Source organism: Xenopus tropicalis, chromosome 2 (genome assembly GCF_000004195.4).
Source record: "Xenopus tropicalis strain Nigerian chromosome 2, UCB_Xtro_10.0, whole genome shotgun sequence".
Classification (NCBI taxonomy): domain Eukaryota; kingdom Metazoa; phylum Chordata; class Amphibia; order Anura; family Pipidae; genus Xenopus; species Xenopus tropicalis.
Genome location: NC_030678.2, coordinates 100,311,514 through 100,339,172, shown reverse-complemented (window position 1 = coordinate 100,339,172; position 27,659 = coordinate 100,311,514). Strand labels below are relative to the sequence as shown.

At 38.8% G+C, this 27,659-nt stretch overlaps 1 protein-coding gene across 1 annotated transcript in view; it reads right to left on the bottom strand.

The window, feature by feature from the left end:
• The window catches only part of castor2 (cytosolic arginine sensor for mTORC1 subunit 2), a 127,936-nt gene extending 114,738 nt beyond the window's left edge, over positions 1-13,198 (bottom strand). The window contains 1 exon segment of the mRNA NM_001011019.1: positions 12,796-13,198. Coding sequence (NP_001011019.1) covers positions 12,796-12,908 — 113 coding nt within the window. The 5' untranslated portion in view covers positions 12,909-13,198.
• Positions 13,199-27,659: the final 14,461 nt, after the last annotated feature.

The following is a 27,659-nucleotide window of genomic DNA, read 5'->3' as shown; positions in this document are numbered from 1 at the left end:
TTCAGCCTTTCAGCTACTGCACCAAAATATATAGAAGTGCATTTACACACACAAGCATGTTACAAAATTACAAAGACAAAAATGAGCCACTCAACGATTAACCAAATAATACTATTTGATAGCCAAAAAATGTATGCCCACCATTACATTTTAAAGGTAAATGATACTAATATTTATATTTCTAAAGAAAGGTGCACTCAAGAGCATAGATCCAAAGATACACTAAACACTTTTTATTTTTAACACATTTCAGTATCACTTTAAAAAAATATGCAGAATGCTCCTGCAAAGTATAGCTAAAAATAATTGGTTCCCTTTCCAAGAAAAGCTACACTAGTAAGAAGAAATACTTGTTCCTTAAAAAGTCAACTGGGTTCAGCATAATCGTTTGTAGACCACAAATAAAGAAGAATGTATTAATCGTTTGCTATCAAAGCCTTCAGAAAGCACTGACAAAGCAGATTATATGCATATGCCAAGTGTTTTCTACATTTACACATTTCACACTTGTTCATTTGATTTAAAATGCAATGTAATTTTCAGTTTAATTGAAGAAGCCTGATGCACACCAGGGTTTTTTCAAACACAAGTTGTATATATGGAATTCTGTGCTTAATATATGTATATATATATAAAGCACAGAATTCCACACTCAACTTGTGTTTGCAAAGTCCCTGGTGTGCATCAGGCTTCTTCAATTAAACTGAAAATTACATTGCATTTTAAATTAATTTAACATTACATAAATGCACTATCCATACAGCTAAAGTAAGAATACAGATATTAGAGGACAAGTGTGTGTGTGGAGGTACAGGCACAAATTAGGATCTCTAATGGTTAATAGTATGCAATTTGTGCTACATGTTTACTACTGCATATAGGGACATTTTAGTATTAGCTATGCCTAAGCTATGTGTACCACATTTCTGTAGCTTTCAAATGAAACCAGATGCAACAAATTGGAATCTGAAAATCCAAAATGATCAACTTATTTTCTTCTGCAATGCACAATGTTGCAGTTTCCTTTCATCTGCCTCAATGCCCAGAAAGTCAAGAGGTGCATGTCTCTGCACAAGTATTATTTTATGGAATGTACCATTCACCAAAGATATATTCAAGATGACCTGTGTGCCCCTCACAAACATAAAAGGAAACATAAGAAAAACTGCCTTTCAGTGTAGGTTCTTGGAGATGATTTTAGGGAACCATGTACCTTGGTTGAAAATATTGCCTTTTTAACTGAGCTTTGACATATAAGATGACTGGAAATACTTTGCAAGATTCTTACCTTACCTTACCTTAACTTACCTTAACCTCTGCAAAGTTTTCAATTAAGTCACTAATATATACACAATACACACACACACAATATTATATATATACACAATATATATATACACAATATATATTACATAAGGATCTACCTTTAGGATAGACATACATATTGTTGCCCACGCTAAATTTCCTCCAGGGCATGCAGCAAAATGTCTAGTAATACAGTTATTGAGAACAGTCTAAATCTCTGCCTAGAAAACATTTGAATAGCTTAACTGTGTGAAAATGCAGGAGAAGACAATTTTATGCAATTCCGCAATTCTAATGTTTAACTGGGTGAGTTTCTGACTGACTTAAATACAAAGGTATGTTCAGACATTTTGGAGGAGATTTTGTGCAGGTGTCAAAACATCTCCTACGTCCATCACCCTTAAAGGGAAACTATAACACATGCCTTGCTTCTAATACACAATCATTTAACTAACAAAGCTATGGACCTACAATGACCAACAATGACTTGTGTTCCGTAGCTCCTTCAAGGACAAGGAAAGGCTAAGTCACTTGGGGGTGCCAAAATGTTAGGCACCCCCAAGTGACTTTAATCGCTTACCTTGTACCCTGGGCTGGTGCCCCTGTTAGGAGAAAACAGCACCAGCCCAGGGTTCCTGTAGCGATGCGCTTCCTGCTTCGTTTAGCTGCGACTATACGATAGGCGCATGCGCAGTAGAGTGAAAAGCCGACTTCTCTGTTAAAGTTCGGCTTTTCACTCTACTGCGCATGCGCGCGGTCGCAAACCAGGAAGAAGGACATGGGCATGGGTCTTAAAGGAACAGTAACACCAAAAAATAAAAATGTTTTTAAGTAATCATAATACAATGCACTGTTGCTCTGCACTGGTAATATTTGCACATTTGCTTCAGAAACACTTCTATAGTTTATATAAAAAGCTGCTGTGTAGCCATAGGGGCAGCCATTTAAGCTGGAAAAAGGAGAAAAGGCACAGGTTACATAGCAGATAACAGATAAAACACCATTGTATTGTACAGAACTTATCTGTTATCTGCTATGTAACCTGTGCCTTTTCTCTTTTAAATGGCTGCCCCCATGGCTACACAGCAGCTTCATTTACTAAACTATAGTAATGTTTCTAAAGCAAATACACCAGTTGCACCAGTGCAGGGCAACAGTACATTATACTGTAGTTCCTTTTATACACTTTGATTTTTTTGGTGTTACTGTTCCTTTAAATTCTGACACATACAAAAGATGGGGTATTACAAAACTTGCCCCAAAATGGGTCCACACAGCCTGCTTGCTGTGACTGTGAACAAAATGTAAATAGTGTAAGAAAAGTGTAGGGTGTATAACCTATTAAAGGCACGCTGGGCTCTCTCCTACCCTGTGAAAGATGTTGATGCTGGCAATGTGCTTGTAGGCAATTCCATTGTAAGTCTATGGGGTAGTCTTGGAAAATTTGGTCACATATTTTTAACCTTCTTTAATAAATGGCACTAAAGGCACCCAAACGCATACAGTGTGGCATTACACTACAGCAACAACATTTTCCACAGTATAGTTGGAAGAGTTCAAACAATACAACAGGCAGATACAATTACAAACAAGAGAACAGGCATAAACAACAAAACCATGAGGTCAGAAGGCCTTGCCAGCTATGTCTTAAAAGGTAATTTAAAAGGGACTATTAAGTTTTCTATAAACGTTTAGCAAATAAAATGGCCAAAGGTTATTCTACAAACACAACCTTGTTCCTTTAGATACTGATGTATCTTATACATTTCGCTGTCAAAAGAAAAGTAAACTCTACTCATAATTGTACCAATAGTGTCTAAATCTTCATGATAAAATATAGAATGTTTACTTATCTTCCTTTATTCATGGCATAACTTTTAATAAAAAATCCCTAAGGGATGGGAGTACCCTTGTTGTCCTCTGTAATAAGTCATAGAAGCCTAATCTGTTTTCTAAATAATGTTTTCCAAATAATACTTTATTCCTTTTTATTTTCTAGAGATGCACCTGGATTTGGTTTAGACAATTCTTAGCCCTTTTTGTAGGATTCAGATGTGGCTGAATCTAGGGTTGTCACCTAGCCTAGGTATTTGACCGGCGTAGCTGGAAAATCGCCAGCTATGGCCAGTGCCCGGTATAGATCCCTCCCTTCTCTGAACCTCTCCGTGACAATCACACCCCTGTTAAGTAGATGTCTGCCTCTGCCATGCCCATTTACTCGCCCAGTCCGCCCATTTCCCCGCCCCAAGTGATTTCACTGCCTATCCCAAAGGCCAGTATTAACACCAAAGAAATGTGGCAATCCTAGCGGAATCATATGTGTTAAAGGAGAATGCAAGTCAAAATTTTAAAAGCATACTGCCCAATAGTCCTCCTATTGTTTAGTAAAAACGCCACACTTTTGGCTCACCTAATCAAATATTTACTCAGTCACAATTACTTCACATTTCCTGAACAGGCAGCCATCTTTAAAAAGGTATTCTCCCTTCCTTTCCCTCCTTGCTTCATACTGCACATGTATATCCCCCCCCCCCGGCAGATCTGCTTCTGATTGGCTGGTGGGCATGTGTAGCTCAGAACAGCAGACAGGATCAAGTTACACACATGCTCAGAGAATAGGAAGGACAGAGAGATTTCAGTGATGTCACTGTAGTCTTCACACTGCTGTAGGCTGCCAGCACCATATCTCAGAGAAGCAAGCAGGGATCTGGGAATTTAGATATGCAGTAAGTACTTAAAAAGAATGCCTTTAGGCTTACTTTTAATTTATATTAACCTTTCCTTGTCCTTTAAGACAAACCAAACCCAAACACTTAAAGTCGAGCACTTTTAAACTCTGGAAAACTGAAAGCGGCAGGTTTTTTTTCACAATTGATAAAATGTTTTCATTTTTCCAAATAATAAGCAAATTAAAGTTTTGGATTTAGTTTGGTACCTGGCTGAATCTTTTGTGGAATATTTAGGTATATGGCTGAATGCAAGAATGATGAATTTAATGCATACCTAGTTATTTCACAAAAAATAACTAAGGATACTATAAAATAGCCAATATTTGCCTACCTACAAGTATCACCAAGAGACACCTTTTTGGAAAGGGGGAAGGGAGCGACAACACAATGGCTGTGCACTCACATTTATCCAAAAAAAGCAGAAGTAAAGTAAAACTAAACAAAATATCTTACTTCAGTTGTTTTGAAAACATCACAAGTCATTTTAAAGATATTTTTTCTGTTGTGTAAACATTGACACAATGCTAAGAAAGACTTGGTGAACGAAGTATAATAACTGAAAATGGTAAGGTCTTAATCCTATATGTCTATTGTCCGTTACCTGTCTTCATCAGTAAAACAGTAAAAATGAAATAGGTATGCATTTTCTGAGACCCAATAATAGGCAAAATGGTAGCAATAAAACAAATAAAGAATGTGTGTTAAATATTAATATCCCCCCTGGTTACAATTACAGTATAGTTTAGTATATATTCTAAAATTGATAGAATGTATTATGATAATCTTCAGATAACCAATGAAAAACATATTATCTGCAACCTCTATATAGTGACACTACTCTAGAATGTGCAGATATCATCCAAAAAGCAAATCAGAAAAATCTTCATGAAATAAGGCTTCATGTTTTAATTTGATATAAACTGCTTATGATTTTTTTTTTTTTTTTATTACTCATGGGTAAATAAATAATTCCAGTTGCTTTATAAAAGCAGTTATCCAAACATTTATATCCCATAATCTATCAGACTGAAAATGCCAGAGATGGGGGAACCTGAATGTACATTTAGAAAGAAAGCCGTAGCAGAAAGCAACAACAGCATCCACGATTAATATGCTACAAATGAATATCTGGGCGTGCTGGGGTCCTGAGTTCAATTCCCACCAGGGCACTGTCTGCAAAAAGTTTTAATTTTCTCCCCAAATCTGTGTGGGTTTTCTCCGGGTATTCCTGTTTCCACCCACACCCCAAAAACATACAGGCAAGTTAATTAGCTCCTGATAAAACTGTCCCTACAATGTGTCTATTCCAGGGGTGGGCAAACTACGGCCCGCGGGCCACATCCGGCCCCTTGGCCTTTTTAATCCGGGCCGCCGCCGACGCCAAGTCTCATCTCAGACTAAGGGGCCGTAACGCTGGCCTGGCCCTGCCCGCCCTGGCCCGGGGGTAAGTAAATGTGGCCCGTGAGCCAAAAAGTTTGCCACCCCTGGTCTATTCGATGGGGACCGTAGATTGTAAATTTCACTGCGGCAGGGCTTTTATAAATAATGTAAAACTCAGCATAAATGTGTCTGCACTATATAAATACCAGAAAATAAACAAATTTAACACACCAAAAAAAAAAACCAGATTGTAATCCACCAGTTGATCTTGAGCTGATGACAAGGAGATCACAATGACAGAGCAATTGGCATAAAGAGATATAATAAAACCCAATAGTCTGGGAAATGAGCAATTTAAGCACAGCCTTTTGTATTTTTAACATGTGATGCAGTTTTTTGTGCTATAGACCAGTGCTGTCCAACTGGCGGTCCCCGACCCCCCTCTGTGTGGCCCCCCACCTGTCTGGCTGCTTTGATGGCTTACCTTTGAGTAAGCATTAAATGGTATCAGTACTGAGATTTACTGGCCCCCTGCATGGTTCTCAGCTCAGATTCAGGCTGTAATCCCTCTGTATTGTTTGAAAATGTAATCCCCTGTGTTTTTCACACCTTTTAATACCTGCATTGTTCACCCCCTGCAGTGTTCACACCTCAGGCTCAGACTGTAATCACTCCCATTGTTCACTTCTTCACACCTCAGACATAGGTACTGTAGGCAGAGTATGGCACATACAGCCAGCATAGATCAGGGAGGGTATGGCACACACAGGAAGGGTAGGGCAGGCAGAGTATGGCACACACAGTCACGGTAGGGCAGGCAGAGTATGGCACACACAGGAAGGGTAGGGCAGGCAGAGTATGGCACACACAGTCAGGGTAGGGCAGGCAGAGTATGGCACACACAGTCAGGGTAGGGCAGGCAGAGTATGGCACACACAGGCAGGGTAGGACAGGCAGAGTATGGCACACAGACAGCATAGGACAGGCAGAGTGCTGCCTGTGTGTGCCATACTCTGCTTACCCTGTGCTGCTTGTGGGAGGTGAACCTGGCAGGGGTTTGTTGTGGGAGTTTGTTAGAAGTTGGAAATAGCCATTAAATGGTCCCTAAGGTGTGTAATTATGTACTGAGGGTTGCTCTGCTATCCACAGGGGAGGAGGAGGCATATGGAATTTAAGGGTATATCTTAATATGACATAATTCTTTCACATATGAATGATGGTTGATATCCCCACAGTAAGGACCAAGCATTGGGGATTTTGCTGTGCTACCACCATTGTGATAAAATAGGTGTGGTTTGAAGTGGGTGTGGCTTCAAAAAGGGGAGTGGTCAAAACTGGCTTCAATTAGCGGCCCTCCACCATGTATGCTAGAGAAATTCCGGCCCTCTGCACCGTAAACGTTGGACAGCACTGCTATAGACTATGCATTTGACATGTACATTTACTTCCTCACAAATGTTGGTACAGCTTTGGCCTTTAAAAAGATGATTATTGACCATCTAGGTATGTCAAAGTACTGCATGCAAGATCTGCTTTGATTAGTGAAAACCAAACAAACACCATCTTCTTGTCATCTCTGAGGGAACCACAAGTTCTAGAGAATAATATATATCAAGCTGAAGACTATAAATTGTGTTGTTAACTGGTATTCCATAGTAGTTACTTAGAGCATTTGCAACTAATAATTCTGATTACAACTTGAATACAGCATATAGTTCAAAGTAGGACAACTAAACTCATTAAAGACATTAATGTTTCATATGGTAAATTAGGTCTTGAACAAATGATTATATTAAAAAAGTGATATTCCATTTGCTTTACTTCACAGGAGCTTCTGTGAAAGTATTAGGGCTCTGGCACACGGGGAGAAATGCCTCACAATGCAACTTCGGCGATTTGCCGAAATCGCCTGCGCAGCGTGTGCCATCCCACCGGCGACTTACATTTTCGCCCGGTGGGATGGCAATTCGGGGAGATTAGTTGCCCGCAAACAGGGAGATTTGTCGCAGGCGACTAATCTCCGCCTGTGCCAGAGCCCTAACCAGTCTGCCGCAGTTTTAGGCAACTATTGCCTTGAACAGGCAATTAACGGAAACAACAACGTAGTCGTTTTCAGGTACTTTGGCTCCATGTGCTTAATCTATTAAAAAGTTAGACTTTTACTCCACTTGGCATTGCTCTAAGAGCATTTATTTCTAAAGAAAACAATAAAGCCCTACAGATACAAATATAAGTAAATAGCAAACTGCGCCACATTAGGTGTGTTAATAACCCTGGAAAAATCTGCACCAGTGCATCAGCAGTTAGCTTCTGTCTACTGTAGACAGATGAAGGTAAAATGAAGGTAAGTCTCATTGGTTGCTACTGCTAACTGTATTTACCCGCATAAAAGGGTTGCACTGAAAGTGAACTGAGATAAAGAGAGCCATTGTATTCTAGCTGAACAAAAACATTATCAGATTTGTTATTTTTAGAACTTAAATTCTACAAATGTAATCTGAATATTTGTTTTAGATTTTTGCATTAAAAAATGGAGGACTTTGAATATAAGTACAGGTATGGAATCCATTATCCGAGCCAGAAAGGTCCAAATGATGGGAAGGCTAACTCCCATAGGCTCCATTTTAATCAAATCATTCACATTTTTGAAAATTATTTCCTTTTTCTCTGTAATAATTAACAGTACCTTGTGCTTGACCGTAACTAAAATATGAGTCCTTATAGGTGGCAAAACAGTCCTACTGAGTTTTTTTTATTATTTTTTAGTAGACAAAGTATGGTGATCCAGACTACAGAAAGACCCCTTATCCGGAAAAACCCCAGGTTCTGAGCATTCTGGATAACAGGCCCCATACCTGTAATAATATTTTGAATATTATTGAAAAGCCAGTCAGTAGAGGTACTGGTAAGCGAATCATAACAACAAAAGGGTGATGCTATAAAATATTCTGCTGGGCATAAATAATAAGGTTAATCCTACTTACAATACTAAACAACGCTAAACAAGAAGAACTGTTTAGATAATGTGCATGATCAGTGTGGAGAAAAAATCTAGCACTGCAACCAAGACCAAGGAAACAAATACAAATACAGATATTTTGGACGCAGACTGTCAAACATAGCAAACTAGCTAGAAAACTAGAAAAAAAACACTATGTAATATTAAAGAGTGGTTGCAGTAATATTACAGTATGGTAAGAGTAAAGGGACTTCGTGGCTTTCCTGGGGTTTACTTAATATAGGTTTATTGAAGCACAATCTTAGAAGAATTAATATTTAAATCAGAATTATGGAGACTCATATGGTTAAAATATAAATTACCTCACCATGTATTCCCTCCCATCCTCATAATAAGTATAATAATACTAAACCCTTAAGAAATACAAAATAAACCATTAAATGTCTCTGTGTAGTAGAAAACCAGAGTAAAAGGTAGTGTTGCAGTAACCCAGGTATAACAAAGTATTGGAAGAGTTTGACAAGTACATGCAAGTCAAAAATGGCGACTTGGAAATGAACATGTTACAATGGAGAAAAAGGATAGGCCATGAAATGAGCTCTGAAGGTGAATATAACCATATGATAACAATAAGATGACGTAATACAGGTGAGGGGTCTGTTATCCAGAATGCCCAGGACCTGGGGTTTTCCAGATAAGAATTATTTCTGTAATTTGGATCTCCTTACCTAAAGGCTACTAATAAGTCATTCTATTAAACATTAATTAAACCCAATAGGATTGTTTTGCCTCCAATAAGGATAAATGATATCTTAGTTGGGATCAAGTACAGGTATAGGACCCATTATCCAGAATGCTCGGGACCTGGGGTTTTCCGGATCTTTCGGTAATTTGGATCTCCATAACTTAAGTCTGCTAAAAATCCTTTAAACCTTAAATAAACCTAATAGGCTTGTTTTACCTCCAATATGGATTAATTATATATAGATAGGATCAAGTACAAGGCACTGTTTTTTACTTTTTTAAGTAAAAAGGAAATAATTTATAAAAATTAGAATTATTTGCTTATAATGGAGTCTATGGCCTTTCCTTAATTCTGAACCTTCTGGATAACGGGTTTCCGGATGAGCAAATAATTTGCAAATAATTTGTATTTTTAAAAAGGATACCCTTATGGTTATCCTTTTTAAAAATACAAATTATTTGCTTATAATGCAGTCTACTGAGGATGGCTTTTCTATAATCTGGATAATAGGTTTCCGGATAATGGAACCTGTAGTGAAAATGATACAGTTCTGAGACTTTTAAACCTGTATTGCAAACAATCAGTAGGTGCTATTTACTAGTCTGTTCTTTGAAAGGAAACCCTTAACTGGCTACTGTGGGTAAGAAGGCCTTAAGCAAACTATGTTTGGCAGAGGACACTGCACTACTTGATCTATGTAAGTTTATTTCTCACAAACAAATTTAATCACCCTTTTTTATTGTTGCCATTATCACATAGGAAAATTACTCAAGATATATGTTGGCACCACTATGTACTCTTGATATTGTTATAAAGTATAAGTATAAGCTTGATCAGCTTTCATTTCTAGGTCACATTAGACACAATTTATAGTATATCTATAAAAAGTACTAGAAAAACCTTGCAGGACATATTATTGAACAGATGGCATTTAAAGAAAATTCACCACTCTTTCTTCATGATGTCATAAGGAAGCAGATTAGAACATAATTGTTGGAAGGTTAACAAGCTCTGGAGTATTACAAATAATAGTAGGGCCACACAGTATGTGCAATACTAGGCAGAAACATTCCTAAATATAATAACATATAGCACACCAGAGCTACCAAACTCCTAAATCAGAGGTCCCCAACCTTTTATATGCGTGAGCTGCATTTAAAAGGAAAAAGTGTTGGAGAGCAACACAATCATGAATAAGGTTCCTGGGAGTGCCAATAAGAGATATAATTGGCTATTTAATAGCCCCTATGTGGACTGGCAGCCTACAGAAGACATTATACTTGGTTTTTATGCAACCAAAACTTGCCTCCTTATCAGAAATTCAACAATGAGGAGCTGCTTTGAGGCCACTGGGAGCAACATCCAAGGGGTTGGTGAGCAACATATTGCTCATGAGCCACTGGTTGGGGAATACTGACCTAAATGATATATTTTTACAAGTTGTGCATAGTTATTTCACGTTTGTTACCACTAATTAAAATGCAAGTATTATACACTATGTGTATAAAAGTATGCAGCATGTGGCCTTATGCTTTTAAATGGGTGCTATATAGGAAACAGATTAAAAAATCAGATAAATATAAAAATGGTCATGGAACTCATCAGGATATCTAACATCTACCAATTCACAAAAATTTTCCTGAACATTGTAATTCTTCAGACATGCAACACTTCCATATAGAAAAAGCAAATACCTTAAAAAAAACTGTACAGTTTTACGAGACTAAGTTTGATGACCCCCTCAGCCCCAATATTTGCCCACCTCTTCAGATGTATCAGTTATTTGTCTTGGTCACACATGGTAGTATGTGACAGCATGCAAGGCCCAAGGCTGTCAGCAAACATCATATGCATGGATAAAAGGCCAGAAAAGTAAGGCATACAGATGCAAGGAGGAACATCACATTATGCACACAAAGTAATCTTATCCAAGCAGTGAAAAGAAAACAAATTCTAAGGAGCCAGCTCAATGACCTGACCTCCAGACTGTACACAACAGCATGGATGTTGCTTATCAAGCTGTCATATTGGCAAAACTGCAACAAAAACTAAGCTAAACTTGTGGATCTCTCATTGTTGTGAACTACAATGCCAGCATCATGACAGAGGATACTGGGTATTTTAGTTTCCTTAGTTTAAATGTGGAGGCCTTTCTGATGATATCCCTTACCTGCTGAGTTGCTTGCAAAAATAATTTTAATACTATAGCAGTCCTGCCCCCATTGCATCTTTGCAAACACATAAAGTGTTATTGATGGCAGAGTAAGACCACAATGACTAACAGAGTTCAGAGTCTCCAAACAATGCAAGTTTCTTGCTTGATATATTCATTCAGCATAAAGGCCTTATGAAGCAAAGAAGCCTCCTCAACCCATCCTTATTTACTCTTGCAACCATTATATTAATGCTACATAATGAATCACAAACAACCACTTGCACAAACAATGCAGCAGGATGAGCTGGCATGAGTGACAGAAGAAAAACAGGGACATTACAGTTTTCCTCTGTCAAAGAGCACTGGCACTGCCACTATTTATATGTGCCCGAAACACGCAGAATTATTTCGCTTCTTGATTTCCAACCACAGATAAGACTAATTACACATTTTAAATTCACTCACTTCATTCGGAGACCTGGAGGGCACTGAAGTGAAATAGGTTTAGCAGCTATTGTTGAATAATTGAATTAACTATTTCACACCAGACAAGCAGACTGACTTCCCATTCAGTCATTTAGAGATGCTGCAGGCAGTCGCACACCTAATTTTCCACGTGGGGTTAGACAGTGGCATTTCTCTACCCCCCCAGCCCCCCAGTGCACAGGGGAAGAAAGTAAACAAGGGTCTGGAATAAATTACTTTGCAAACAATGGCAGTGCTGAACCACTGGGGAGACAAAAGATCCAAATATGATGTGTGCACATTTCTCCAAGCCCAGGATAGCCTGCCACTCCCCCTTATCAAACCCAAGCCATTGTTTCACACAGACCACTTATTCTATATGCAAACTTTATTCTTGTGTTTAACACTACAGAGAGCCTTCACCTCCCATCATACGATGCAAAACAATGATCAATAAGCTTTCACCTTGCCGAACAAGAACAGTTTGCCATTGCTGAACCCAAAATAACAACTGCCCCTACAGCAGAGCAGATACAGAACATATAACCTCAGGCCTCTGAAACAAAAATTTGCAGCAACAACAAAATGCAGAGATAATCCAGTTTCCCCTTCATCCTGTTTTTATCCCCATCCACATTTATATTGCTTTGAAATCTCTGTTAAAAAGGGGGGGTATTTCTAAACGATGCCCATTGCCTTTAGCCAATCAAGATGCCAGCCTTAACTAGCATGGGTATTTACATACTAAGCACTGAACACTATCTATGAATGGATTAGAGATGTTTATGTGCTTTTGTGCATACTTTATCCTCAGGGCAAAAACAATACCTGTCCCATTCATTTAGAGCCTGAGCCTTGCAATTATTAGCCCCTAATGACAACCACATTTGGGCACCCAGGCGCTCTCTGGATGAATCACATAAACAACCTACAAGACATGAAGTTGTTTTTCTCTTCTCTTTTAATTCATTCCTTTGCAGTGCAAGCAATTAGGTAAAGAAAAGCTGTGGCCCCCAACCGAAACAAGGGCCCCCCTCAACATTGTACGTGTACTCACCTTGTTTTGGATGATAAAAAGGCAAGTTTGATTAATCCATAGGTAAATAACTGGATGTTTTCCTTGGCTATGCTGGCTACTTTTAGCCTGTGCTCTAGAATATGCAGTTCCATCTTTTTCGTCTTCTCATTTGTAGACCATCTAGGGTAAACGTTGTTTTTTTCTTTATGTATTTTGTTTTTCTTTTCTTGTCTGCTTTTGGATTAATTAGCGTTATTGTGCCCTTCTCTTTGTGCAGGGGATGAGCGAGGCGCAAGTAGGAAAGAGACAGAGGAGTGGGGGATCTGGAAGAGAAGAAGAAGAAGAAGAAGAGGGGGAAAGCTGAATGAGTTCAGGAAGACTCGAGCTGCACAAGCTCCAGAGTGCAAAAAGCAGCTGGTGCTACACTGTAACAAACAACTTGCCACTCAAGCCGCGCCACAACGCGCATGCTCCCCCGCTGAAATGCATTTTGGGAAATGTAGTTCAGTTCGCGAAAGAGATCCCTGCTTCTTGTTTATTTGACTTGCGCTTCCACTAGTGGAAAAATACCGGTGCCATGTAGAAGTGCAGTCTGTAGGAACATATTCCCGACATCGCTCTGGCTCTGCATTTCCTTGATTCTTCTTGGTTAGGCATTCAGTTATATGTGGTATTTGTAGAAGAGGTGTGTTACTCGTGAGACTAAATTCAAATACGGTGTTAATGCGTCCGAATAGACTGTTCCCTTCGCTTTGACTTTGCGGTTTTAGTTTTTTTTTAAAGGGCAAGTTTACCTTAATTTTTATTAAAACTTAGCAGTATTCTAAGACCATTTTGCAATTAATATATTTTTTTTTTTAAATATCGTTTAATGGCTGTCTGGTTGCTGAAGTATTATGATAGCAACCAGGCAGCAGTTTGGAAGTCATAATAGAAGACATTTGCATACCAAAACAAGAAAGGTAATCGGTTAAGTGCAGAACAATAACATTGAGCCAACATTTGAATCAGCCCAAATTGGCCCAGGACATGGGGGACAAATCAGGTAAAGATCTGCTTGTTTAGCCAACATTTCCAAATGAGCAAATCTTTCAGTGTATGGGCAGCTGTGGCAGTGGGTTGGTAGGAGAGTAGTCAAAGGCCAGAGTGTGCCTTGGGTGCACCTCACATTTGGCATGGCAGTGGTAAAACCTTCCTCTCAATGCTCCTTGAACCAAAACTAGTGCCAATTCTTACCCTTACTTCTTTATTCAGAATGCAGCTAGGAAAATAATAATCATAACATGCTTAAAAGAACGATAAAAACATGTAGATAAATTACTATAAATAATAAAAACTGTGTCTACTGAGGATAATTATTTAAAGCTGGCTATTTTCTATACTTAATTTTACTTTTCTCTTTTGTCATACTTTAAATTAAACCCAGAAAATAATTTTAGGGTGCTCTCCTCTACCATTTGATGGCTCCTGGTAAATATAAGCTGTACTGACATTATTATATTTAAAACATCTGTGCTCTTTAGTCTATAGGTAAAGCAACATAGTTCCCTCTTGTGACCTGTGCGATAACCAGACAAATAGAAATGTAGGTGAATGCATCTTACTTCTGCATCTAACAAAGGAAGTAGGGCACTCATTTGTGCATGAGTTCTCTAATCTGGAATTGACACTGTAATGGTGAAGAACAAGGTTCTAATTTATTTATTTCTTAGCATAGCTACTTTATCAACTTATGATATATAGATGGCTGAACATGAACCCTAAACACAAAGCATATACAAAACAGGTTGTTTAATCCTGATATTAATAGATGTGGACAAACTGTATCTAAACCCTAAAATCCATATTCATATTTAAGCAAATTCCAAACAAATGTTATCATCCTCAAAAATGTCAATAGTTGTCTAGTGGTTTAAAGTTACATGACATTAAAGGCCATGGAACATATTAAGGTCCAATTATGGCCACCCAGTCTGATTAGAGATGATGCTAATTTCAGCCAGAAAACAGGAGCATTTTCAGGAAGATTCTTATTAATCTAAAGGAAAGACTGAACTAATCAGGTTATGTGCCATAAGCCTATGGGTCCAGATTTGACTGTATCCCTCCAAAATATTTCTAGAAACTAGGGGCTAGAGAATTTGCTGAGTGAATTTATGAAAAAACTGCATAATCCCCTTAAAACTAAGATCTGTATGACCAGGCCCCAGATATGTGGCAAGGCCACAAAGGCCCAGGCCTAGGGTGGCAAGAATTTAGGGGTGGCGTGCCATCCAGCTTGCATCTGAATTGGGTCAGAAGCATTAGGGATGTGCAGGAGACCTGATAGTTTTTAGTACCCTACAATGGAAAAGCGTGCATGCGCGCAAGTGCCACACATGAACGGGAAGGGGGTGGTCATGGGCAGGGGCCTGGGGAACTCCGTATATAGATCTGGGCCTTTGTATGAGCCTTTAGAATATGCTATTCACTAACCCAAAAAATCCATATATAAAGAGTTTAGTTCGGATAGTATTTTCTTTTTACCATTGCAGGATTAATTAGGCGATGGATATAAAGATGAGCAAATTAAAGGAAATAAAGTTAAAGTTATATACATTATTCCATGAAAACTGATTAGAAGAGTACAATATTAGTCAAGATACTAATGGGATCTTCAAAATGTTAAAATTTTCTGTAAGCCCTAATGTCTTTGGGATAACAAATGCATTATTTTCAGTATTTCTGTAGCCTGTAATTAATGGCCTATCTGAATGGAGCACTGCTGGCTTCCATTGGTAACGTCAGACAACAACCTAATTACTGGTGTTTCTTAGTGAGTCAGGCTGTGAATTTCAGGCAGTCAAGAACAGCCAATTTCTGCCCCAAAACAAGCACAGGTTTCATTCTTTTTTAATTTTCACTGTATAACAGAGTCTAGTTCCATTTGTTTCCATAGTCAGAGATTAAATCATCTCAGTGGAAAAGGAGGCCAATTATTTTTTTTTAGGAAGTCCCATTCTATCTTCTCCAGTAGTAAAGAAGCAAGCATGAAAGGCTTTCTTGCTTTACTCTTTATTTGCAATAAACTGGAAAGGTTGTGCCACACACAGCAATAAAAAAAAATCTGTTTATAGAATTTAAAGGTGATGTGCTACAGGACAATTTTGTGATATCAGTATTTCCAAGAAAAACAGAAAAAAAGAGGCCCTTCAAAAATGTGTGGCCACTAACACAGACTAAGGTGTCATCTTTTTGTAACCCACTGCTTAAGCCTAGGAAGGGAGATATTCTAATCTTTTTCTAGTTAGGAAATCCTCAGGGGCATGTGTCAGTCATAAGTGCTTTGGAATGTAAACTTTTGAGGCAATCAAGAATGCTATAGATCGGGGACACTTGTTAGGAGGCATATCCTCATGTGCCTGTAGCTAGGGTTCACAAGTTGCTTCTCCAGTTTGGGAGATCGCCAAGGCCATTGGCGAGATCGCCAAGGCCATTGGCGAGATCGCCAAGCGAGCGGATCTTCCCCTGATATCCCCACCTATGGTTGGGCGATATCGGGGAGCTTGAAGTTAAAAAAAAATAATCTGATCGTTTGGCCCTGGGGCCAAACGACCGGATTATGTAGGCGGCAATGGGGCAGTCGGTTCGGGGAACGCATCAACAAGCCTATGCAGCCCCCGATCCGACTGAATCTTTTAACCTGGCCGATCGATATCTGGCCAATTTCAGGCCAGATATAGGTCGGCCAGCCCGCTCGTTTCTGCCCCTACACGGGCAGATAAGCTGCCGAGTCGGTCCAAGGGACCGATATCGGCAGCTTCTATCGACCCGTGTATGGGGGCCTTTAAAATACATTTGTCACCTTTCCAGATCATTCACAACTCTGAGGGTGTGTTTAAGCCTTAAGGTGGCCATACACGTTAAGATCCTACGGGTGGGCGATATTGGGTGAATTTAGGCTAGTTCGGTCATTTGGCCTGGGGTCAAACGATCGAATTAGAACGCCAGTAATAGGCGCAGTCAGTTCCGGGACCCCATATACGAGCCAATGCGGTCCCTCATCTGACTAAATTTTTTAACCTGCCCGATTGATATCTGGCTGATTTTAGGCCAGATGTTGGTCTGGCAGGCCCGCCGTTTGTGCCGCTACACGGGCCGATAAGCTGCCAAATCGGTCTAAAGGAGAGATTAGAAAGCTGGATATCTTCTGATTGTTTCCAGGTCTAATGAGATGGTGCTACAAAACACAAAAGAGGTGACAGTGTTTCCGAAAACCTGAGTGACAGATCAGTCAGAAGAAAAGCCATCTGATTCCTTTGATAAAAATATTAATGAGCAAGTTATATAATGATAATATCTTTGCATGTGTTGCCTATCTGAATATATTCATGTGTGACCTACAATGCATTTCTGGGAAATAACTTTCGTAGGATTGCCAATTATTAATGGTCAGAACATCGTCCAATTTGTTATTTTTAGGACTTTAATCCTACTGTTTCAGTCTGAATCATAGTTTTAGATTGTTGCATTAAACTGTACAATCAATACCCAAATGTTCGTCTGAAGAGGACTAAAATCTGAACATGTTTGGCCAGCTTTACATACCAAGCATTACAATATAACTGTTTACGGGGATTTTCAGTATGCAGTCTCTTTTCTGTCATAAGATGAAGTGTGCAGTTCTGCTCAATCATCTTATTATGATCAAGTTCAAGTTCTGTTCAAGAATCAAGTGCTCCTCTCATGTTAATGCTGTACCATAAAATCTTAGCAACAGGAACTAGCTCATGTAATTGTTTGGAATGTTGTCCTTCCTCATTGTGTGATGGCCACTTATGCTGAAGCACAAGCAAATGTATTGACCGTTTTTTAAATAAAAGATTTGCTGGACCAAACAGCTGAAGCAAAAAATAAAGAAACAATAGAACCCATTTGTTTTTCAATATAGAGCAGTCCTTTCTCAGTGTATTAAATATGATGCTTCCAATATCAGTGCAGTAAAGATCTGATACATATTGTCTCCAGTGTAGCTGAGAGGGGGACTGTTGAGAAAGATTTGTTTGGGCAAAGACAAGTACACTAGTATCAGTAATACTGGCGTATAACCATGATGCATTAAAGTCCTTGGTATGTATTTGAGATTCTAATGGCAAAATGTAAGAAATGTCATAAGCTGCAAACATAATGCTATTCAATATAGACCACACAAATATAAAATTATTTGCACTGTACATTTATTTGTAGTTAACATTAATTACATTCTTTAACACATATCATGTCTTGTATGTTACAAGGAAAAGCTAAGACCCTAGGCCTCTTCTGTAACTGCAAATTTTATACACATATTTCCAACCACCTGCATTAAAAGAATCCATAGATAATATGAAGGCCTTGAAATGTCAAATAAGTTGCTACACGTGTGTTAGGTCTAGTAACCCATAGCAACCAATCAGATGTCTGCTTTTACCAAGAAATCAGTAAATGATATGTTGTACTGTAACCTTTGGGATGTTTTATTACATTAGCCCCTATCTGTGTGCAACATGTCAGCAAGGTAGATACTAAGGGGCAGATTTATCAAAATGTGAGTTTTGTTTTTCTATGCAGGATTGACAGATGTCTTAAGGTGGCCATACACGTGGCGATCTGACGATGTTTCGTACGACCATCGGTCGCACGAAACATCGTAAGATCCGCCACACACCATTCAGGGCTGAATCGGCAGGTAAGGAGGTAGAAACAATAGGATTTCTACCTCCTTCTGCCGATTCAGCTCTGAAGGGAGAATTTTGGTCAGGCGCCTTCTATGGCGCCCGATCAAAATTTTCAAACTTGTCCGATCGGCGAGTCGTCCGATATCGGCAGCTTCCTGCGATATCGGTCGACTCGCCGACATGCCATACACGCACCGATTATCGTACGACGGTTGAAATGGCCTTTATTTGGCCTTTTAGTGTGAAAATGTGGTTCCTCCTGTATAGAACCTCCATGAAGTTATTTCCATTAACTATTATTTCAGCCAGAAGGAAAAGAGAGAGAGTTCTTTTCCATCCTACATTCCACAGTATGGTGAAAACTTTGCTACTGATAAGGAATGCATGCTAATCAAGCTGGAATTCTCAAGGAGAAAGTCCAACCTGCTAAAGATAATTCACTTAGCAGTGAGGAATGTATTTGCTGTAGTGTGAGCTATGGTTAGATGGCTAATATCACCCACTTATCATATAAACCTGAGAGGTGTCCTATAGCAAAGTAAATGAAAGCATACTCAACTATGTATACAAAAAAACCAATACTGTTCCAACTTGCATCTTCTTCAAATATTGCATGCTGTAAATGACACTTGTAATGGAAACCCCCAGCCTGTGTTGAGTCATAAAGTTAATTTACATGAGTGAATACTGTCTTGAACTTTAAGGGACCGCAAGGGAAAAAAGGGGGTCAAATTGTGAACATTTTGGCACCCCCAGTGATTTAAACATGAGTTCTTCTTAAATCACCTTTTTGTTTTTTGTATCTATATGGCTGTAGGGTATAGGGCTGAGGAGTTCCATAATAATATTAAACCACAAGGCTAAATGCCAAGTCATGAAGTCATTCTAAGGTGACTTCTAGTATCCTCATATTTTACAACAGGAAAAGCATTATTTATTATAATACATACGTGTTAGTCATTCATATAATTTACAGGATATTCATGGCTCTTTTGTGTTATATATAAGTGTTCATGTACTGGCTGTGTTATATATAACTGTGTTATATATAAGTGTCCAGTACTACCTTGTATGTCTATCGTTGTTTCCCTTTGAGTCATTATTAAATCAGCTTGAATGTAAAATGCAGGGAAAAGTGAACAGAAGAATCTGCTGAATGGGTATGCCAGAGACTATCTTGTATCTCTAGTGTGATATTCAACTTCTGATGCACAGTTGCTGTTTGAAGATTACCTTTGTACTGTAAGGTACAGTATGTGTCTCCTCATTTACTTTTTCAGATTCTTGTGTTTTTCCATTTTCCAGTGGGCTTGTACAAAACCAGACGTCAGTTACATGAACCATGTTATCAAAATTAGTATTGACAGAGAACAAATACAAATGAAAATAATCCTGCACATGCTAGTCATAACATTGAGTACTTTTCTACGTAAAAAACAAAAGTGTGCCAGAGTATTATGATCTTTTAAATATAGATAAAATGTGCTTAAAACAGCTGTGGTTCCTGCTGCCTCCTTTTTTCAGGCTGTGCAGGGGATCCTGCCACACTCAACATGCTGTATTGTGGGATAGGAACCAATAACACCAATCACCGGGAGAGGGACCAGAGCAGATCTATAGGGAGCTTTAATAATTGGGTCATTATTAAAGATAATGATAATTTTGAGGCCAAAGTGAAACCGCCACATGTATTATTCATTATTCTCCACTTATGCTATATGTCTCCTTTACTCATCACTAAATATTTTCACTAGAGCTATAATAAAATGATACCTGCAAATTACATTAGTAGAAATACCACAGCTTTGGAAACATTTTTTTAGTTCATGGGAGACACATATGCCATTTGAGCAGTTGGGGGAATAAAATGAGGACCTCTTGTGCCTACTTGATCCTAATCCTTCATCCAGTGTTATTTTTGGAAATCTTAATAACCACTTTTTTTTACTTGCCTATTTCCAGTTACACTGGGCTTTTCTGCTTATACCATGAAATAGCAATTCTGGTTCAATTTCACTGTAAGTGCAATGGAGCATGGGGCACTTCTCATTTTTGTGCAAATATGTAATTAAATGTAATGTTTTACCTTCAGATATGACTATGCACTGGGGAGCAAGATTCATGTACTGGGGAGCATGATTCCTGCAGGTGATAAAGCACTTCATGTGCCATTGTCTATAAAGAGTCACAAAAATTACATTAATATACAACCCTGCATCATAATAATTTGTTTGCACAAAAAAGAGGATTTACAGAATAAAGAGCCCCCAAGCACTACTGTAATTTATAAGGTCAATAAGACACCAAGGAGTTCTGTGACCATATAAAAGCACAAGGCCACATGCAAGTTTCTTTATAAAGGTTGTAGAACACTAAGGTGATTTCAAATAACCGTATATTATCTTTTCTAATCTATTAGAGGATTCAGGGTCGGACTGGGTGGTGAATGGCCCACCGGGGCTCCCGCCCCAGGGGCCCTGCAGGTGCCTGTGCCACCGCATCCCCCCCTCCGCAGGGGCCCACTTGACCCCCCTCGCAGGGCCACCCACCCGACGTCCTCCCCCGAGCACGTAAATTTAATATGCCAGGGGAGGAACAGTCGGGCAGGGGGAGCGCCGGCAAGGGTCGGGTCTGGGCCGACAGGGTCCACTAGAGCCGGGGCCCACCGGGATTTTTCCCAGTGTCCCGGCGGCCCAGTCCGACCCTGAGAGGATTTCTGGAGCCAGTAGCGGAACTTTGGGGCTCAGGCCCCCCCTCCAGAAGCTCAAAAATGTTATCAGTAGGGAAACGCACTTCTTATATTTTGCTGGACAGTGGTACCTCCTGTACACTCATTTTTGTCATAAATGATTACTTGTATATTACATATAAATAACAAGAGGGATATTATTTCCTATATAATTGGCATGCTGTGACATCAGAATGTGAAATAATAAATAATAAGTGGTAGATGAACACCTTTACTAAATGTACTGTCACAGCTACTATCAGACTGGCATCCCCCACCCAGTTGATAGAACTGGGTGCAAAACACAGCCAAACACAGAACCAAATCATGCAGACACTGAGGGGCAGATTTATTAATCGGTGAAATTATACCACAATAAAATTCAACCACTTTCTATTCATCTATTTTTAAAAACATATTTATTAAATGGTGAAATCTAACTTTGACCCATTGATAAATTGCATTTAATTTCTAATGAGCTTTAAATTCACAGTTTGATGAATCTGCCCCTAAGCTTAAACAGGGCTGCATGATTTTGTTCTGGTTGTGTTTTGCACCCAGTTCTATCGGCTGGCCGGGGGATGCTAGTCTGACAGTAGCTGTGACAATACATTTAGTAAATGTATTCATCTACCATTTATTATTTCACATTCTGATGTCACAGCATGCCAATTATATAGGAAATAATATCCCTCCTCCTAATATTGTAGAAAGAAACTCTGGGACATATTTATTATAGTGTGTAAGCCAACATCGCTGGTGATGTTGCACATAGCAACCAATTACAAATTAAATTTGAACGGTCACCTACAAGTTAGTAAATATAAGCAAAAATCTGATTGGTTGTTATAGCGACATCACTGGAGATGTTGGCTCACACACTATTCAAAAAATATACCCCTCTGTGCTGACCTATCCTGTGCTTGTCAGTTTGCACACATACAAGGTGTGGAAGGTGACAACTTTTCTATACTATAAGGGGTTTATTTATCATGCTCTGTAAAAAGTGGAGTAAAACATCACTGGTAATATTGCTCATAGCAGCCAATCAGATGCTTTGCTTTGCTTTTCTAACTTTTGAAATGTAATTGCTGATTGGTTGCCCTGGGTAACATCACCGGTAATGTTTCACTCCACTCAAGTCTGGAAGGGAGTTGGGTTGGGGATGTCAGAGCAGTGAAGTTTTAGTGGCGGGCTGGTGGTGGCAGGGGCGGGTCAATGACCAATCACATCACCAACTGCAACATTTACTTCAGAGTCATATCCAGACTTCTTAATTTGGCATTGATCTGTAGCATTTTAGCAGATTGTTACAGATCAAAGCCATGTGATGCAAATAAAGGCTTATTAAACTTATTTTTTGGGTATTGCTGTACATTTTATCATATAACATATGCTAAACATATCATTTACCAAGTGATAGAAAGAAGATGGAAAAATACATGTCAACTCATATAGCAAATCTGTACAGTTGGGAGGACAGGAATACAAAGGGCCCAGTGGAGTCCTGACTTGTGCCGAATTTTAGTGTATATATATATCTGCATTAGGTTATCTTGCCCAAGGTTTAATGATCCTGTAGAAAACCTTGTTATGGGGTCCAGTAACTTCTAATTACACTAAGTACCAAAGGAAATTGGGCCAAAGTGCACATTTTTTATGCATTTTTGCTAAATTGTGTTTAATGGTACATAATTAACTTTTGATGGAAAAGGCACCCACTGTTTTTAAAATGTATCTAATTAGTATTTGAGCAGAACTGAAGAGAGCTATGGCTCACATACAGTTTCTTAAATAATGAAATCAGACATATCTACTACTGGACAAGTAATAATGCTTTCTACCACTAGATGTCTCTGGTCCTTTTCTTTTTAAACTATTGTTGCTTTACAAACTCAGTCTTCAGCTATAAACAAATTTACCAATACTTTATGCAGCTTTATATTTTTTATATTTTAACACTGACGACAAGGGTTTTAGATTCATCCAACTACTAGATGCTTCCCAAAGACAGCTATGTCTCTATTATTGTGCTGATGTCACATAGATTGTGACATTCACCAGGGGTAATTTGTTTATCTAATCCAAAAAGTAGCCCTTATTGCTAATAAAATTGATGCAATTGATTAATGTAATGGTGGGCGCTTCATGGTAACTATGAGCACCCATCTATTATATATTGTCTATGTTCTTCAGTAATAAACTTTGATGATCCAGTCACTGCTATTTCAAAAAGACAAGAAATTAAATTCTAATGCTAACTTTTTTTTGTCCAGACTGGTGCTCCCCTAGAAAAAAAAGGGTCCATCCTGGAATCTTTTTTCATTCTAAGTGCTGTGCCACTTAGTTGCCTTCCTTTCCCACCCCATTAGATTTGAATGTGCAAAGTATAGTAAAGTCTGGAAATTCTCTACATTCTGCATGATCAAACCTACTCAGTCTAGTTAAGACAAAAGGGATACCTATGAATGTGAAATGCATAAGGTTCAGTGTTTAGAAAGACAGAAACCAGGCCAGTTTTTGTTGACAGATGCATAATTCATAAGGTACATAGTCTCAACTTTCATGCAGATACTGTATGTGTTTCAGAATTTTTGCCTATGAAGTTATCCTCTAATCATTTAGTTCAAAGATTTCTGAAAGCACCTTCTAGAACAGGGGTGTCAAAACCAATCACATAAGGGGGCTGAAATCTAATACACAGGCTAAGCCGCTGGCCAAGTTTTTTATTAAGATACTGTACGGACAGGCACAGTCACAGTGCAGTCAGGCGATTGGTGCTGCATGGTCAGGCACAGTCACCAGGGGCCACATAACAGTCAGATGGGCCGTATTTGGCCCCTGGGCCATGTGTTTGACAAGTTTTCTGGAATATCACTACCTATTTATTTATTTGCTTCTGCATGGGACATTGTTAACATTTAAGATGTTTTTAAAGCCTTGAGTGAGGTACATGTTCAGTTCAGATCTAAACCATTCAGAAATTATCAATTTGTTCATCCTGTATGACGTGCAGTAGAAGAATATATACAGTAAAGGGGACATATTATTTAAGAAAAACAAGAGTGTGCCAGTGCATTATACTTCTCTAAATATAGATGGAATGTGCTGAGAAAAGCTGCTTTTTTGGGCTGATTTATTGAATATTTCCCTAAAACCTTACTAGTCCCCCCAATCTATCCCACTTCCTTGCTGGCCCTTTTCCCAGGCTGTGCATGGGAGCCAGTGTCACTCAGAACACCATAGTGTAAGATAGGAACCAATCAGGAACTATACGGGCCTGGCATGGAACTTTAGAATGTCTTTGCTTCTGTAAATGCTTGGCTATCCCCTTCTACTGTTCTTCTCGCAGGGACCGTTAGGACACACTCACCCCGTATTTCAAACAAGTTAATTAAAATTTTTAGTCCATAATCAAGGCTGACACATAAATACATTAAAAATTATAAGACTAGACTATTATAAGACTAGGAGATTTTCGGTTATGCTATATATCTCCTTTTAATGCTTATTCTTCCAGAGCTTTCAATTTATTGGCAGAACAATTCTGGGGTGTAGCAATGTTCAAAACATTTTAAGCTTTACATCTCAGCCTCCTAAACTCTCATGTTTTTTAAAAATGCATCAGTTAATAGAGCAGAATCCTGCATTTAAATCTGCATTTTTTTATATTTAATTTTGTAATTTAACATGGGGCTAGCCATATTCTTCATTTCCCAGGGTGTCACAGCCACGTGACCTGTGGTCTGATAAACTTCAGTCATACTTTACTGCTGAGCTGCAAGTTGAAGTGATATTACCCCCCTCCCAGCACCTGATCAGCAGAACAATGGGAAAGTAGCAAGATAGCAGCTCCCAGTAGATATCACAATAGCACTCAATTGTAAGAAATCCAAGACCGGCTCATGACTCCTCAGTTACATGGGAGTAGGAGAAACAATAGGTTCCCTGAAAGCTCAGACTCAGACACAATGTACTGAGATGGCTGCCTGCATACCAATATTATGACTAAAAAATAATACATTTATTGGTTCAAGAATTAAATTTTTAATGGTAGAGTGAATTATTTACTACGTAAACAGTGTAATTTAGAAATAAGAAGTATACCATAAAAATCTTGACAGCATCCTTTGGCTGCAGCATTCTCAAAGCATCCTAAAATTTGTTTCACTTGAAATATCCCATTCTGTGCTGCCTGAGAGGATGTAAAGGAATGGCAACATTTGATACGTACAAAAAATGTTTTCCTTGTGTATAGGTAGAAGCAAAACATACCCACTCTAATTTGAATGCAATACATCATCGGGGTGTATAAAACAATTAGGGGATGAAATATTAAAATTTGACAGACAATTACAAAAACACAACCTCACATTTTTTTATTGAGCCAATGCAGTCCCCAATCCGATGAAAAAATCAAAATTGCCTGATTGAGATCTGACCAATTATCTGGTCAGATATTTCCATCGGGTGTGCCCTTACACTGGCAGCTATTTTTATCTGTCGCCTAATTAGTATTCATTGTTGCTTTATCTACCTGCTATGACCACCTAGGGGCATATTTACTAACCCACGAATGGGCCGAATGCGTCCGATTGCGTTTTTTTTCGTAATGATCGGTAATTTTGCGATTTTTTTCGTATTTTTTGCAATTTTTTCGGCGTCTTTACGATTTTTGCGAAAAAACGCGAGTTTTTCGTAGCCATTACGAAAGTTGCGCAAAGCCGCGATTTTTTCATAGCGTTAACACTTGTGTGCAAAGTCGCGCCTTTTTCGTAGCGTTAAACGTTTCGCGCAAGTTTTACGAAAAAATCGCGACTTTGCGCAACTTTCGTAAGGGCTACGAAAAACTCGCGTTTTTTCGCAAAAATCGTAAAGACGCCGTAAAAATCGCAAAAAATACGAAAAAGACGCAAAATGTTCGTTTCCAATCGGAATTTTTCCAATTCTGATTCGAAATCGTGTCTTTGTAAATCAGCCCCTATGTCTATAGTAGAAGGGGGCTATTTTTATCTGTCGCCTAATTAGTATTCATTGTTGCTTTATCTACCTGCTAAGGTTACATGAGCCAATGAATGGCCAGATTCTGTTTTATATTTATATTGCACTGACACACTTCTGCAGATCTTTATAGAGATTATACTTCATTTAGATCAGGATCTTATAATCTAAGGCCCCTATCACATTCACACAAACTATGGTCAATTTAGTCAGAGGACGGTTAACCTGCCTCTAGGTATTTGCAAGGCTGAGACCCACTGAGAACAGAAGAGAGCACTGTCAGGGTTTGCTAACACTTTATTCAATAGGGGTGGGTGGCTGGAGGCACATAGGCATGACTTGTGTCATTGAGTCAGGGAGTGAAAGAGGATGCAAATGGGGCCTTTTCGTCCCCTGGCCTGCATCCTCTATTGCTGCGCTGGGCATCTTTCGATGGATTTTTTTTATCCAACTCGAGTTGAAAAGAGCAGCAAAAGATTGCAAAATAAGATACTGGCATGATTTTGATGGTGTCATTTTTAACGGCATATAATTAATTTTATCATTTACTATACTACTTAATTTTTGGGAGTTTTAATTATGGTATATTCTCAGTTTCTTATTCCTGATCCTGTGCTTGCAGAAACAGCCAGGTATGCATTATGCAAGTTCTTTCAGGCAGCTATTTCATTTTTAACTCCATCATCCTGTATCTCCTGCTGAGTGCTGTTTTCACATGTGACACTAGGTGGCTCATGGATCGACATTAAGGAATGCAGACGAATCCTGAACTAATTTTAAAGGAACAGTAACACCAAAAAATGAAAGTGTATAAAAGTAACTAAAATATAATGTGCTGCTGCCCTGCACTGGTAAAAGTTGTGTGTTTACTTCAGAAAGTCTACTATAATTTATATAAATAAGCTGCTATGTAGCCATGGGGGCAGCCATTTAAAGGAGAAAAGGCACAGGCACATAGCAGATAACAGATAAAACACTATTGTATTCTACAGAGCTTATCTGTTATCTGCTATGTAACCTGTGCCTTTTCTCCTTTTTTCCAGCTTGAATGGCTGCCCCCGTGGCTACACAGCAGCTTATTATATAAATTATAGTAGTGTTACTGTAGCAAACACACCAGTTTTACCAGTGCAGGGCAAAAGTGCATTATATTTTTATTACTTTAAAGCTCTTTCATTTTTTTAGTGTTACTGTTCCTTTAACCTGTAAGGTTTCTGAAACCTTAGACTGAAGCAAAGTAGTGGTAACACAAAGGGACATGAAGCTTCTATTAGTTCAGGCAACAAAATCTTTAAGGAGAGGTGTCAGAAGAGTTACCGTATTTTTTTCTGTTCATTCTTCTATAGTAACGCTGAACAGACAAGGCAAGGGAATGAAACTGACATCAATTTGCAGGGCAGCAGCTTATCAAAGCCCAAGTCAGGTGGCTAAATGGATTTATTGGATCTCAGAGGAATGGCTTGCCAATTTGGACCCTT